At 39.0% G+C, this 16,810-nt stretch overlaps 1 protein-coding gene and 1 pseudogene across 2 annotated transcripts; one reads left to right on the top strand and one right to left on the bottom strand.

The window, feature by feature from the left end:
* The first annotated feature begins 215 nt into the window (after positions 1 to 215).
* LOC149111603 (polycomb group protein Pc-like) lies at positions 216 to 8,144 on the top strand. 2 transcript variants are annotated; one of them, XR_016207171.1, is made up of 3 exons: positions 4,396 to 5,271; positions 6,008 to 6,105; positions 6,718 to 8,144. XR_016207171.1 is itself a non-coding variant. In XM_089289468.1 (2 exons), exons 1-2 carry the CDS (start codon positions 329 to 331, stop codon positions 6,107 to 6,109), a joined length of 258 nt encoding a protein of 85 aa, XP_089145594.1. In that variant the 5' UTR covers positions 216 to 328; the 3' UTR covers positions 6,110 to 6,523. The 2 variants fall into 2 exon arrangements, 1 of the variants encoding a protein (XP_089145594.1); XM_089289468.1 differs by lacking the exons at positions 4,396 to 5,271; positions 6,718 to 8,144 and adding an exon at positions 216 to 484 and having other exon boundaries at positions 6,008 to 6,523.
* A 7,461-nt stretch (positions 8,145 to 15,605) lies between these two features.
* LOC149111602 (uncharacterized) lies at positions 15,606 to 16,206 on the bottom strand (annotated as a pseudogene).
* Between the last annotated feature and the right edge of the window lie 604 nt (positions 16,207 to 16,810).

The following is a 16,810-nucleotide window of genomic DNA, read 5'->3' as shown; positions in this document are numbered from 1 at the left end:
TCTGCTGTTATATAAGGACTTGTGATATCCAGAAAACTAACTATCCCCTTAAATACAATTTTCAGCGGTCCTGATTTGGAGTTTTAGTAAATAACTAGAAAGGGAAACAACCATTACTTAATCTACCAGTTTTATTTTGTTCATCCTGTGGAATTCCCCATCGATTGCGGTCGAGCAAAAATTTCCCAAGCGGGGAGGGGTAAGTTCAGTTGTACGATACGAATCCTGTCATTTGATTGGCTATTGATTCGCGGGGAAACGCTTCGCTCATCTTGTCGATCGAGTTGCGTGGATTTTTTCGCCATTCATCACGGTCTATTTTTAAAAAATGGTAAGAGTAAGGCACAGCAAGAATTTTTATGCGGACTTAAACAAACTGTCTATGGCTGATGCCTATTTTTGTGAGAAGAGGAAGAAGAACAAAATGCTGAAAGGGATATATAAAGCCGAGAGGATCGTAGTAATGAAGTCGGAGAAAAGAAAGGTAAGACTAAACAGTCGAGCTTAAGAGGCGCCCTCTGTAAATTTCAACTATGGTCATTTGGACCAGAAAAAATCAAATTCCTCAAACTTTCTCAGATGAATGGTCTAGCTAAGTGATTCACAAAAATAGAACTTTCAGTTCAATTCGACTCGTATTTTAGCGCCGAGGCCACCATCTTGGTTTTGCCCCTCTGAGAGGGCTTTCAGCGGCCATTTTAGGGCACATTTTTAACAATTTGCCATACAAAGGAAACGATATAAATCCGGGTGAAAACCCTTTATTCGAGACAAGCAAATGTTTCTTGTTACCTTGAGAGGCTGTTTTGGCAATTTGATCATCATCTGATTTTTTTACAGAATATTAAATTTCTTCCCTTTCGGACTACTCATGAAGCGCTATAAAAAAGGCGAAATTGAAAGGAACATATCGCCAAAAGTACATCACTTGAGATCCCAAAACTGCCCTCCACTTAAAGAGCAATGTCTTTCCTGTAAAAATATGCAATAAAATTTTGGGGCAGTTAAAACTGTAAAATGTTAGAAGAAGTTTAACCTGTGCTTTTGTCAACAAAGACCGCCGTCGTAATTAGCATAATAACGTGAAAATAACGATGCACAGAGAAAATAATGATATATTCCACTTACCTCGCCACATGTCGACAACTGGATGTTCCACGATACCTCGTGTTATATTATCAGTAGGTTTCAGCCACATTTTCGGTGATTAGTGTCCGAAATCACTCTGAGACATCACAACGGTTAAGCAGATTTCAACTCTCTGAAGCCCTCTTCATAACATCTATCAATATTATTTGTCTTTCGCCTCATAAGCCGCCGTTTACAAGACGTTTAACAACTTGCTGAGATCCTAACTGACCCAGACGTCTGTTAGCAACCTTTAAAATCCTCCTCTTAATCAAGTATTCTCATCAAGAACTCGTTTAAGCTCAGTTCTGTTTCGATATGTTGTGTACCCGCCATTATTCCACAGATTGCGTTATATTTGACAAGTGTACATTCCAACGGGTAGGGGTAGGGTGGGTAGGAATTCGAAGTGAAAATGTAACCGACATTTTAGGGCCTGTTTACAAGGAGGGAGGATTATCCTAGCAAGCGGGCTAACTCTAGCTGGAGGGCAAAAGATAGTCCGGGTTTGCAAGCAAAATTTCACAGGTAGCGTAACCCTACAAACCGGGACAACTTAATTCACGGTTACACTCGAAGGGTCTGGAAACAATTAAAAAGTTAACCCGGGTAGGCGGGTTAACCCTACCTGGAGAGTTTACAAGGGAAAAAGTTAACCTGCCTGCCAGAGTAACCCTAGTACGGAGATAGGGTAACCCGCCTGCCGGGGTAACCCTGGCTGCCGAAGAAAGAAAGAGGAAATATGTGGGAACTAGGGTAACCAGCTTGCTAGGGTAATCCTCTCTCCTTGTAAGGAGGCCCTTAAGCCATTTTACGCATTTCTGTGGCTAAACTAGTAACTGGCTTCATAGAATGATTTGGACATGAGCTTCTGCTTGGAAATTTGAGGCATTTTCTAGGTTATGTTTCGTGGGATGGAGGGGGGGGGGGTATGCATTGTATTAAAAAAAGAAAAAAAGGAAAAAAAAAAAAGCGATAGACAGTATCAGGTTCTTGATCAGGTGCTCCAGTTCATCACTGAGGCCCTATTAGGGGTTTTCAGGATACTGGATATTTGGGTAAAAAATTAATAGGATACAAAAAATTTAGGGGGAAAATTAATGGGGTAGAGCATGTTTAGATCAGATAAAGCGGAACACTTGTGTCTTTCGCTGCCGGAAGTGCCATCAAATTTTACGAAAGGCAACAGACTGACGAATAGTGCGCAGGAAATAATGGTAAGCGGCGTTTTATTGAAACGCCTTACATTTTCTTAGCCGTTACACTTTTGCATCAGAAAAGGAAATGCTCAGAAAATTACTGAAGAGCAGTTAAGGATGGTGCCTTTTTCTTTGTGGGCACACAGTCTGTGCATCACGTAAGGCATGGTTTAAACGCCAGGCGCGCGCTTGGGTTGGAGTTGACGTAATTGACTACCCTACCAAGCGCGCGACTTTAAAAACAATCCTATTGTGGCCGAAACAAGTTTCGCACTGAAATTACGAGCCTGTACGAAAACCAGGATTACCAGAAAAGCAGCATATCGCTAACCACTAACTGTGAATGGCTTTCTGGCTGAAAAACTAGCTTTTATCGTATCCACAAGAAAAAATCAAACTGAAATCCAACTGTAGATGGTATAATAAGGTAAAGTCTGCATGCGAGCCAAGTGGCCCATCAGGCCAGAGCTTATCCCGGTTTCTGTAGCATGAAGCGACTAGGAGTATTTCTACTCCCCCCTGGATGGGACGCTAGTCCATCGCAGGGTTACCCCCAGCATTAAGTTCGCCGGTACCCAATTATACACCTGGGTGGAGAGAGGCACTGTGAGAGTAAAGTGTCTTGCCCAAAAACACAACACAATGTCCCCGGCCAGGGCTCGAACCCGGACCGCTCGATCCGGAGACAAGCGCACTAACCATGAGGCCACCGCGCCTCCCACATGTAGATGGCATAATGCGCGCGCAAAACAACTGCGAGAGACGTCAATGTTTAACTTACTTGGGAAGTAACAGAAAAAAAATGTAACGGACACCGACAAAGTTTTCGAAAGGATGAAGCCACTCATTTAACTTTTGAAAAAGGGTGATTACAGCTACATTTTGTGTTATGAAATGGATGTGGCAAGCCTATTCAATAAGTCATTAGTTTTTGGCTGTGAGGAAAAGTTATCGGTGTAGACTGTATTTTGACAGAGGAGTGCTGTCCAGGGACGCTAAAAGCGCTGTTGCGACGATTTTGTTATTAAAACATATCAAAAGGGGTTTTTATGTTACTGCTTACCATGTAGCTTAAAGATGTTTATTAATGTGTTTAGTTTTCTTCATGTAAAGGCGAACTCTAGGAAAATCTGTGAAGAAATATCTTTACCTTTTTTTTTTTCAGAAAAATGCTGCCGTCAACAGTTTTCTTCGAGATTCAAGGCTAATTATCTCGGAAAAATTAATAACTTCCCCTAGTTTTCTTTGTGGATTCCAATAACCCTGGCTAAGATCTACTTTTCCAACGTTTTTCTTAATCTTGCGGAAACACGTCTGTATTTGGAAGGCACCATTCGTTATCATTCGTTAGCCTGAGACACCCCACAGCAGCTGATGTCGTTCACTTCTGTGATGGAGCACAGCTGCATGTCTATACAAGACTAGTTTTCAACTCTATGTAGGACGCTTTAAAATCCCCGCATATATCAAGCGAAGCACTTAGCTTTTTAAAGACATTATAGATGCGTTTAAGGCACACAAGTTGAATGAGTCATAAGCAGTTGGATAAGTCAACTGACATTTGTCTTAAACACCTGCAGCTTGATTCTCAGCAGCGTATAGCGTATTCTATTTGTAATAAATGAAAATTCTCGTCAAAAACTAATGGCTGTCAATGAGATTAGGATAGTTGTTTACAAATATAGTGTGGGATGTTGTGCCTCGATCTCTTTGCAGACATAAAGGTTGTCATGTAAGAAATTGGTGTTAAACGGTACAGAATTCGGGACACATTTAATTCCCTGTTTATTTCTCTAGCCCCGTCTTTATCTATCAATTCAGGGTGACAAGTGTGGACTTCGAAATTACCAACAAGGAGCTGCGTTACCTAACCTCAAAACCACTAAAATCTGATACAAAACTTTCATATTCCACCATGATATAAGTACTAAGAGTCCAGAATAAATAATTATCGTAGTTGGCATACTTTTATCTGATCCTAAATAGCAGACCATCGTTGCAGCCCCATAGTGAGAAGAGGGGGGGGGGGGGGGGGAGGAGGGGGTGTCGTTGTATCCCTTATCCTAACCTATTAACTTTTGTCCTAAATATCTTGTATCCTGTTACATCCAGCTTAACAGTTTCCTACTCAATTAATGTCCTGTTTTATCTCATCTAAACATGAGCTACCCCATTAATTTTTCCCCTAAATGTCGTGTATCCTCTCAACTTTTTACCCAAATATCCAGTATCCTGAAAACCCCTAATAGGGCCTCAGTGATGAACTGATAAAGCTGATCAATATTATTAGATTATATACAGATCATAATATGTTGACCTGATACTGTCTATCGGTTACTTTACTTCTTCTTCTTTTTTTTTTTTTCAATACAATTCACATCCCTCCCTCCCCCCCCCCCCCAACCTACCCTGCAAAAAAAAACCTAGAAAATTCCTCAAGTTTCCAAGCAGATGCTCATGTTCAAATCATTCTGGGACAGCCAGTTACTAGTTTAGCCAAAGAAATGCGCAAAATGGTTTTAAGGTCGGTTACAGTTTCACTTCCTACCCACCCTACCCCTACCCGTTGGAATGTACACTTGTCAAATATAACGCAATCTGTGGAATAAGGGCGGGTGCACAACAGATCGAAACAGAACTGAGCTTAAACGAGTTCTTGATGAGAATACTTGATTAAGAGGAGGATTTTAAAGGCTGCTAACAGACGTCTGGGTCAGTTAGGATCTCAGCAAGTTGTTAAACGTCTTGTAAACGGCGGCTTATGAGGCGAAAGACAAATAATATTGATAGATGTTATGAAGAGGGCTTCAGAGAGTTGAAATCTGCTTAACCGTTGTGATGTCTCAGAGTGATTTCGGACACTAATCACCGAAAATGTGGCTGAAACCTACTGATAATATAACACGAGGTATCGTGGAACATCCAGTTGTCGACATGTGGCGAGGTAAGTGGAATATATCATTATTTTCTCTGTGCATCGTTATTTTCACGTTATTATGCTAATTGGAACGGCGGTCTTTGTTGACAAAAGTACAGCTTAAACTTCTTCTTCTAACATTTTACAGTTTTAACTGCCCCAAAATTTTATTGCATATTTTTACAGGAAAGACATTGCTCTTTAAGTGGAGGGCAGTTTTGGGATCTCAAGTGATGTACTTTTGGCGATATGTTCCTTTCAATTTCGCCTTTTTTATGGCGCTTCATGAGTAGTCCGAAAGGGAAGAAATTTAATATTCTGTAAAAAAATCAGATGATGATCAAATTGCCAAAACAGCCTTTCAAGGTAACAAGAAACATTTGCTTGTCTCGAATAAAGGGTTTTCACCCGGATTTATATCGTTTCCTTTGTATGGCAAATTGTTAAAAATGTGCCCTAAAATGGCCGCTGAAAGCCCTCTCAGAGGGGCAAAACCAAGATGGTGGCCCCAGCGCTAAAATACGAATCGAATTGAACTGAAAGTACTATTTTTGTGAATCACTTATCTAGACCATTCATCTGAGAAAGTTTGAGGAATTTGATTTTTTCTGGTCCAAATGACCATAGTTGACATTTTCAGAGGGCGCCTCTTAAGCTTTTATTCACAGTTCGAAGACATGATATTTGCCGACCTAAGAACTTAACGACTCGATAAAGTCGGCAAGGTTTTGCTTTTAACTTTCAGTTGTTTCCTCGTTTATAGTCAAAAGAAGCCGAATACCTCATTAAATGGAATGGATGGGGCTCGCAGTACAACACGTGGGAGCCGCAATCCCATATTCTGGATGAGAATTTGTTACGGTAATGTTTTGTTTAACTGTATGAAGGTCATCAATAAAATTTTTCGTTGTCTGGAACGTTTTTATTTTTTCGGAGCTACTTACAGTTGTTATTTGCTTGGGTTCTAAAAGGCGGGAAATGCTAATTTTCTGTACGTGATTGTCTGACAGAGTTAATGTTTGTTAAGAGAGTTGATATTCGTATCAGGCTTTTTTTGTCAATATGTGATGTCATTTTTTGGCTGAATAATAATCAATCTTTATTTGTACTCACTCTTGCTAAAGAAAAAATTACAATTTCAATGAAAATATTTAAAGTAAAAATTAGAGTACTAGCTTGGCAGCCAGTGAACATCAGCATTAAATAGAAATAAAATACAAGTCAGCAAGAAAACTTGAGCACAAATGCACACACAAGAAGAAAAAAAGAAGAGGAAAAATGCTATTTCTATGCTATGAAGGAAGTCTAAAATAATTTAATATATATAAATACAAAACATTAATATAAGAAGAGCACACAATAGCTATAATGTAACTTCAAGTTAATGGCCTATTATAGCAAAAACAGAGTGATCAGTCAAGTTAAATATTCTTTCAAACAAAGAGAATTTTAACCACAAGGTTGATTCTAAAGTTCTTTTAGGAATCCAAGTCCTCCTCAAGAAATTATGGAAGCAAATCTTGAACGCCTGCTGAATGCAGTCACAAGTGCCCTGTGTGAGCCATTAGCCACCCATGTAACTATAGAAATGCGTCATGATGTGTTCCGGAAAGTGTGCAACAAGAAAGACCTGCCTCTGAACACCAAAATATGGCTTGAAAAAAGCGACTTCAGTGACACCTACTTCCCCTCAGGTTGGAGTGATGCCTTTGTAAATAATAGGGGGGACCAGCAGACAGTGATTTTTCCAATTGCTGTGCGGTTGTTCCTAGCTCATTTGCGTAAGCTTTACTGCATTGATGGCCAAGAACTTCCACGCAGGTGGATAGAAAAACTGTCAATTTCTTGTATCAAACAAACACACTGAACCAATTCATGAATTGCTATGTGGTTCTTCTTCATTACTACTGTACTTCTTAACAGTGTGTTTGGCAACAAGACTCTTCTCATGTTCCCAATAGGAAGTGTTGTATTTCTCATACTTTCTGTGTTTGCGAGCACATCCCTCATGATCCAGATTTTCTAACCTTTTCTCCACTAATAAAATCTGTTTGCAGCTGTCCCAGCGATTACATTTTCTGTGAAAATACTTACTGTGAAATTCCTTTTTTCACTTAAATTAAATGAGCAGTCTAGCAAATGCAATAATTTGTTGTTTGTGTTTGATCCAAATTTGCTTAAAAATAACATCTCACATTATTGATTTTAAATTTCAGTACCTCATCCCAGTTAATGACTTCATATGTAAGCCCCCTTTCAAGAATGTCAGTGATTCTTAGAAACATGTGCAGTTCATCAATTACCACCCTTTCAAGTGGTATTTCAAACAGTGGCTGGGCTCGGCATCCTGTGTCCCTGTTCCATCCAGGGTGCAGAACACATTTCATATTCAGAAAATAAGTTACTGGCTTTGTGAGGTCATTCCTATGAATGAAATTGAAATGTAATTATTGTTTACTAACAAAATATTTGATTATAAATAAGGGTGTGATATTCTGATCAGGTCCACACTAATGGAAAATACATGTACAGTGTATGCTACATTCCTTGTTTGAGACCAATAACAATAACAACAACAACTTAGCTAAAATGGATATTAGAAGTCAAGTACATATACATAAAGTTATTATGGAGCTAAAATTAATGTAAATGTTTACATTAATTTTAGTTGATCCATAGCAACTGAGTAGTCTTGTGAGACAACATTAGAGATTATTTCCATTTATACAATATATAAACATGGGAGGACTGCAATGTTTACAATTATAATTTCAAAAAAAAATAATAATCAATTAAATTACCTTTCCACGTCACTACATGTACACCAAATACATGAGTTTTTTGACATGGCAGCCTTCATACCCATGCCCAGTAGAAGAAACTGTATAAGTAAAGAGAAACTCAAAGTAATTACTTTCACAAGCTAGTCATAATCCCCTAAATTTAACTCCGAAAAATGATTAACACTGTTAATTTTCCTTCCTTTCTTTTTGTAACATCAATATTACATGTATACATTGTACTTGTGTTGTTTTTGTTGATATATGATTAAGGTGATTCATATCAATGTATTTGAAGGGTTAGGAAACATACTGTAACATTCCCAAAATTAATGTCGGCATGCATTTCTGTACCTTGTAATCACCACCAAGATATAGCTCTACTCTCAGTTTTTTGCCCCCAACTTCAAGAGATCCTTCCCTGGAAAGGGAATTCACTTCTTGAATGACATTTTTGAGACTTGTCTTCAGGGTATCATAGTCTTCCTTGCACTTCACCACTGATATTGTATGGTTTCCTGTAGAAAGCAGGAAATGTGATTCAATATTAAGCATGCAGTGCTTGATATTTAAATGCCATTAAATGTGTGAATTAAGTTATAGTTTTATGATGATTACCTGAGCTGGACATGACTGCTTGTCCATCATCCAATAATGAAAAGGAACAAACAACAAGGCCACTGATGTGAGTTAGAGCAGCTCCATCCCCACTGAGTTTAACCTTGTAGTTAAAATAAAGTTTTTTTAAAGTGATGAGATATATTTAATAGTGATCATGTTTTATAATAGTAAGTCATATTGTGCAGAAATATAATATAATTTGAACTACCTTGAATAATTTATCCTCTGGGTTTTCAATGTTATTTGCTTCAATCTGTATAGTTATAAAAAAATAATTCATTAACCATTTTGACATTTTCATCAATGTGCCTAAGTATGTGAAATTAATCACATGCTGTAAAGCATAGGTAGTCAATAAAGCATGTGTATTTTCAGAAACCTTCCACAAGGATTGACCACCAGCACATTAGGACAATTACCTTAACTGCTAATCCATATTAGAAGTACCTGATGAGTCTACCAGGGGACTACACCTGGCCAGGGCATAGCTTCATTTAAGGGGATTCCCTTCTGTAAAAGGTCGTGTCCTGTTAATTAGGAATCAACTGAGTTGGGACTTACTTTCCAATTTACACCTCAATTTGTTTGAGTAACCAAATATCCTATATTTATCATAGATTTACAAGGATCCTGTCATGTGTGACGATAGACACCATGACACCTAATTCATTGAACTGGAAGTTTAAATTGAAAATGATGTTTGATTAAGTAATTTACATGTCTCTGTAACTGAAGCTTCAGTAGGTATTTGAAAGAAAGCTCAGCTCCTGGTGATGTCCTAGACGTCCAGGTAACATTCCATACACTGTCTAGAGAAGCCTGACAGCCTTGAGTCAGGTATGATCTGGGAAGATCCCTTCCACCCTCTGTTTGGGTAAGTTCATGATATCCCTCCAAAGAAATGCAAAATCTGCCAATTGAATGAGAGGAAATCATTGCTTTCAATCATAATCAAATATAATAATAATAATAATAATAATAATAAAACAAAATAGTTGACTTAACAATGCAACTCATTACTCAGAAATACAAACAATATTTAAATTTTGATCACCTGTTCAGTATGTAAACCAGGCTTTTGACTTTATTTTTGTCATCATCAGGAAGTATATCATACTTTCTCTGTTTGATTGGAAACTGTTCATCTGGCAAACTGGTTCCTACAGGGATATCTGCAGTGCCATATTGCTCATTACCACTATCTGTAGAGACATTGAGTGAGACAATAATTTGCTTTGAATAAGCAACCAATAACTTGATCATTTTAAAACTTATAGAGAAAGTTAGGCTCTTACCCTTTTTCTTGAAATCAATTGTTACTGTTTCACCAGTCTCTTGATCATGCAAGTTTAGTGACTCTGGAATTAAGCCATATGTTTCTGCAAACCAGAGGACTGCTTCTCCTTTAGTTCTAACAAGATAGGTTAAGAGAGAGATGTCTTTACCAATACCCTGGGTAATTTAAATAGCTTTTAATATACAAATTCTATTTCTTCATGCATCTTTAATTTTGTTTTCAAATGATGCACTCTGACTGGAGGTACAAAACAGTTGCAGCATCACACTAGCTTGAGTTTATAAGACATTTAAGAACAAAATAATTGTTACTGCATTTTGCATTATTAGGGACTGGTTTTTGTTTATGTAGAGGAGGATGGGGGCAGGACAATTTTTATTTGAAAGATGATACTTTTGCTAAGCCTCCCTCCTATTCTTAAATACTCTTTTATACCCTAAGGCATTTCAAAGCTGTAATCAGATGTGATCATGGCTTTCTACCAAACTCTAGTAAAAAGAAACCATTGTAAAAGTTGAACTGACCATTAAGATTTTTTTTGTATGTGACTTTTTCCATATTAATATTCACTTTAAAAGATAAACATGTTCCAATATAAAATAATTTTTCAAGTTGGATGGCAGTATTTTTTCTGTTGTGTTATCACTAAGTTCAGCAAGTAGACTGAACTGACAAAGCACTGAGAAGACCTCTTGGAAAACCTAGACAATGACCCCCCTTCTTATACCTAAATAAAAATAGCCCCTCCTTGCTAATCGAAAATAGCCTTGATACCCTCCCCCCCACACACACACACACCTTCTCCCCCCCTTTCTACATAAATAAAGACCAGTCCCTGAAGTTAGGCATTTGAAATCTTGATTTGTGTAACCACCTGGGATGTTTTTGAAAGGTATACATTTATTGTTTGAAAACTTCTCACATCAAGACCACCAACATTCTCCCTCGGCTCCTACTCCTTGCATTTCATGTTCCATATTATTTATTTTTGTAGTTTTTATTAGAGGCAAGGGGGGAGAGGGTAGGTAAGGGGGACTGTGGTGATTTAATAGCAGGTCAGGGACAGATCTTGGGGAGGGGTGCAGGGCATGTACACCCCCTCCCCCTGAGATGACCTGCAGCTTTCTAATATAACTAGTGGTGCACCCCCACCTAAGAAAAGTCCTGTATCCTCCCCTGCAGATTGCCACTGGCAAGTACATCATTAAATGAAGCACGCCACCCTGTATCCCGGAGTTGATTGGTACCTTATTTCATTTAGCTTTCTTCTGGTCTGTCTTTCCTCCACCTCTTGGATTTTTTTTTCCTTTGTTCCCCAAGCCATCTATTACTGACAACTTTCTCTTCAGTTCGACTGGCTCAACTAAGACTGAATAAACTTTGTTACTCTGTTCCTCTAATTGTTTCTTCAATTCATCTATTTCCTTCTCCATTTCTGCCCTTTTTTGTGTCAGATTGTCAATCACATCCTTTGGCATAGAAGCCATTTCAGTTTCTTCCACGCAAAGTTCATAGACTTTGTTGCTTTTAAGCCGATCTCTGGCTGCTTTTCCAAGAAGGCGGGAACTTACTTTTTTTGCAAACGACTGTATAGCTTGATAAAGGCACTGTGCGATTCTGGTTTTCGCTGCTGGTGATATAGAATAACCCAAGGCTCGCAAAGTGCTATTAAGAGCTTCAAAGGCGCACAGTTTAGACGAAATTTTTTTCCACTGCCAAAGCCCTTCCCCAGTTATTTGGACGACAAATTTGCTTTCCAGGGTTTTTAGGCTCGGTGGGATCACAGTGATGTCTTTTCCACTGAGAAGAGCCCATTCTGGTAGAGTTTCAGCAAACTGAAAATTCGACATTATTGTAGTATTGCGGGAAACTCGAATGAATCACGAATGAGCGCGTAGCTACTACAAGTTTAAAACTTGTACTAGTAGTAACTTGTAGAATCTGCGCGCTCATTCCTGATTCATTCAAGTTTCCCGCGCGCTTCGCGCGAGTTTTCATCGGCATTCTTGTGACCTTTCTCGGGTCTCGGGTCACATTAATCAAACAAAGCTTCGGTTTTTTCGTCGATACATCGGCTTGTCGGAAGTAAAACGTGTATTACTGGGAACGAGGGAAAAAGGAAAACAAATATGGCGGTTTCAATCAAAGAAATGTGGCTGTTAAGCCACAGTTTCAACGATGGTTTCTTCGCGAGGAAAGCCTCACGCGGTACAGATACAACTCCAAGAGTGATAAGAAACCACATTCTACATCACTACCTGCTCTGAAGTATTATGATGACTTTGAAGATAGATAAAAAGCTTAACAAATTCGAGTGCTCCCCAAAGCGAGATCTACTGTTTGTTACGAGGATGCCAACATGGAAAGCTTCGAACTGTGTATTCCATACGAACCAGAGAGAATATGGCCGTTTTTTTCAACGAAGAAAACACAGCAAGCCACAAACTTGTGGACAATCTGAGGTACTGACCCTTTCATTTAAGTTTCCAACGTTTATTTTTCGGTGCTACCCTTCGTTAGACAGAAAGTGTTCTCCATTGCCTTTCATGTCAAACGTTACCCACATACATCAAATGCGTTCCATATCCTTTATTTTCTGTCATATTTTACAAGCTGCCATTCGGTTAGTGTTCGATTAAGGGGTTTTAAGTCCCGGATGTGACCGGGAATTCTACGCGACGCAGTAGCGGTCCCAAGACCGTTCCCTGGGGAACGCCGGATGGCGTGACTACAGAAGCAGATGATGCCCCTTGATTACTACTGATTGGGTACGCTGTGCTAAGCACGATTCGAACCAGTTAGGTGGTGAGCCATGACCTCCTAATCAAGTTACCAACTTTAAGGTCCTGGTCTTGTGCCCTCTTTTCCTAGTTTTTTGATGTGTGACCACAAAGCCTTTGGGTTTTGTTTCATGGATTCATCGAGAAAATCAGAAACATTATGGTCTCTGGACCTATTCAAGTTCTTGTGTAATTGTTTCCTTTCTAATTTGAACTTATTTCAGTCAGACTGGCTTCCAGATTTCTTTGCCCTGTTGAATAACCTTTGCTTTATCCTGGTCTGTCACGCAAACTGCGACTGAATCACGGTAGATTATGGCGTGAAGTAGTGGACTTGTGCGGTATGCAGGAATCCAATATGCTAGCCAGCCGTTGTTGAAACAAGTTCCACTTTGTATCCACGGAGTTGCTCTTCATTGCTTCGAAGTTATCTGCAAATTCTTGCAGTTCTTTCTTTATGCGTGTGTTATCTGCTCTCTTCCTTATGTACGTTTGGGTGGCTTTTTCTTGTTCACTTCAAAGAGTACCATATCATGATCGCTTATTTCCGGGATGACCCTGACATTATAAACAATTATTGGATGAAATTTTTGTGATATCCAGAATAATCAAGGTCGAGGTAGGGGTTATCAGCCGAAGGCTGAGGCTGATAACCCTTACTGAGACCTTGATTATTCTGGATATCACAAAAACCGAATCTCACAATTGTTTTGATATACATTGAACGAAAAAATGTTTTTGCTTCTTCACTGAGCGCAAGCAACACAAATCGCGCGAACTTAACTTGTTTACCCGTGACCTTGAGTGTCCTTGACATGATTATTGTATAATCTACAGAGAAGACGTCACAGGCGCTGATTTCGAAAGTTCACTGTACGCTTTCGACCAATCAGAAAAGAGATAGTTCAATGTATAATAATTTATGATATTGTCGTTGTTTGTCAACACGAGATCGATAATATTGTCGTGTCTGGTAGGTTGTGTACCTGAAAGTATGTTTAATTGTAGTTTCACAGTGATTTCTTTCATTTCGACTTGCTCCGAATAAAATATAACAGCCAAACTCTCGCATGTAAACAAAAACAAAGGTATGGCTGACAAGCGCCCTTCAATAGACCCTTTGCATAAATGGCGCCTCAATTTGAATAACAAGGAACCCCGTTAATACTGACACCAAGGGGACATGCCAAAATGTCCGTATTAACGGGGTGTCCGTATTAACCGGGGTCCTTGGAAAAAAGTCACGGACACGTTTTATCGATACAAACACTAAGGCCGACACTTGTACGGCAACAAAACGTTTTAATTGTAGTGTAAATTACAAGTCATTAACTGTATCACTCTCGGTGAAATTTTGCCTTTGCAACCAGAGTCGGGAAATGGTGAGGACAAAAACGCAGTCGCCGTGCCAAAGGAAAGTCGAGTTATCGGCCACATTCCATATCACCTCGCAAACACCAAAAACCGCACTGGTATAGTCACCCATTTTATTTCAAAGCCTACTAATCGAGGATCAGTTGAAGTATGTGGAAACGCAGTTAATCGGGGTGGAGGCCTTGGTATGGAAATACCGTGTGTTTATATTTTTGATGGTCCTAGGAAGCACGTGGATTTACTTGATCAATTAATAGACGTTGACAACAACCCAGCAATACGCACGGAGGCCGATGCTGATATTGGCAAGCATAAGACATCAAAGAGGAAGAAGGCTACAAGCAAGGACTGTAGCGAAATACCAAGAAAGTCAAACTTTTGTGTAAGCGTATCAGGTAGAGAACTTCATATAAGGACTGCAGTCTGGGTAATGCACCGGAAGAAAGAACTGGTCAAATGCGTCATGCTATTTTGCCACTGTTTCATTTAGTAATAAAATTGTATTAACCCGCCGAAATCTGTCATAATTTGACCAGGGTACAAAATCTCTAATTAGCACATAATCATGACAATGACAATAGACAATGCACAGATACAAACAGTGTCCGTAAAGCGGGGTTGACGATGTATAAGAGTTTGTCGCTGGGGACACAGAAAAGTGTCCGTTGTCCGTATTAACGGGTGTCCGTAATAAGCGGGTTAATTTTAGAAAAAATATATGAGCTTTTCGTCGGGGAAAACGAAACTGTCCGTAATATCGGGGTGTCCGTATTAAGCGGGTGTCCGTAGAGCGGGGTTAGCCTCATACTGATGTTTCCAGACAAAAGATTTTTCACATGAATGTGAGGCTTAGGATGTACAAGTATTGCTGCCACTTATGCATAGGGTCTGTTGGCATAAGACCTTTACTATTTCATTTTTCCGTGTTTTACCCTTTTAAATTTTGATTGAGAAGTATATCAAACAGGGACGAAAGTCTTTCGCCACATTTCTGAACACTTCCATGTCCGTCAAAAATATACCGCGGCGCGTCGTGTTTTAACTCTGTTGTCGGTGCTTGAATATGTGGCAAGACACGGTCTTTCGCATTTTTCCCGCCCTGTTTCCCGCATTTTACGCCTGCTATTCAGGCAAATGTTTATTTCTCCAAATCTGCCGATTTAGTTCTTTTTTTAGAACTTTAGTTTTCTTTTTGGCGAGAATGAATAAAGTCTTAGCAATATTGTAGTGTCTAAGCTAGCAATTGCAACAAGGCAGATTACAACAAGGTAGATTTAGGACACCCTGTCGCACTAAGCATTATACTTATACAGAATAATAAAATGGTATGATGAACATTTCCTACAAGCAGTGTTTATTTTCCTCGCTCATGTTTCGTTTAAGACAATGGCAGAGAAGCTTAGCTTCTATTATGTCTAATAATTTTCTTACAAATATCCTTAAATACACTTAAACTGTTACAGTTTTAAATAATCTTTGCAGTGCTCAATACAATCATGATTTATCAGTTCACCGAGCGCATGAGCATTTTGTCGGAATTGTAACATTGTAGTGAGGATAATACTCGTAATGTGATGGCTCACATTTCCTCTTGTTGCCGTGGTTTGCCATCGAACCAGAACAAGCAGTATATAGCGCAACAGGGCTACACTTAGGGGATGTTATGTTGAGTCCAGGGTAAGTTATGTAGTAGCCAGTGTAACATTCAGGCTCGTCATCAAGAGACCTCATGCGTTTCCAAACAGGATTGGCTTTCATCGGTAAAATCACGTTATCAGAAACTTTTTTGGCAGATTCCCCGCTGACATCATCACTGAACTGAGACTGTACTGCATGCTTCAAGGCTTGATGAATCTGGTTCTGATAATCTAAGGACATCAGCTGGATTCTCTTCTTGTTCAGTTGGATTCTCATTTGCCTCATGCAAGACTGTGTTTAATTCTTCCTCAGCTAAATCAAGCATTCTTTCAATGTTGTCGTTGCTGGTTGATGTGATAACTCGGCCATTTCCGCGGTGAAGAAAAACAGTAAGAATAACTGCAATAACCTGGGAGCCGAAACATAGCACCGTGACATTAACAGTTAATTCATTACCAAGAAAGATCAACATCTAACCTCTCCATACAAGATCAACACACTGTTAAGTAGGCAGGTGACGAGAACATAGAAAATTATCAAGTAAATGAAATCGTGTTGATCTAACGCCAAATTCTCAGAACTCTTGATAGAAGAAATCTGTAGTAACGTGTGAGGAGAATTAATACTCTAATACCTGAGACCAAACAGTTAACTTGTAACTAAGGAACGATCTTTGTGAAGAAGTGTTGGTTTTTAAGTACCTTTGTAATAGTTGTGATTAAAAATAATTTCTCCATGTAAACAAAGTTGGAACATACTTCCAACATATTCAGTTTCAATCAGTTACGTGGTCCCTTAAGTTTTCAAAATTAAATGGACTTTTGGATAAACCTTTCTGTAGAGTTGCAAACAATTAACTAGAAAGTATTCTTACCATAAAAATCTCCATGACTTATTTTCTTATGAGATTGTGGCTTTTTTCCAAGGCTCACTTGTATATATATGTTGTCTGTTAGAATATCTCCCCCCTTAAATACAATTTTCAGCGCTCCTGATTTGGCACTGTAGCCAATAATTAGACAGGGAAAGCACCGGGGATTGTCCAAAATTACAAATTTATTTTGGAGTCCGTTGCA

Source organism: Orbicella faveolata, unplaced genomic scaffold (assembly GCF_042242905.1).
Source record: "Orbicella faveolata isolate gen_17 unplaced genomic scaffold, um_ofav_v1 contig_2, whole genome shotgun sequence".
Classification (NCBI taxonomy): Eukaryota; Metazoa; Cnidaria; class Anthozoa; order Scleractinia; family Merulinidae; genus Orbicella; species Orbicella faveolata.
This window is presented reverse-complemented; position numbering and strand designations above follow the sequence as displayed.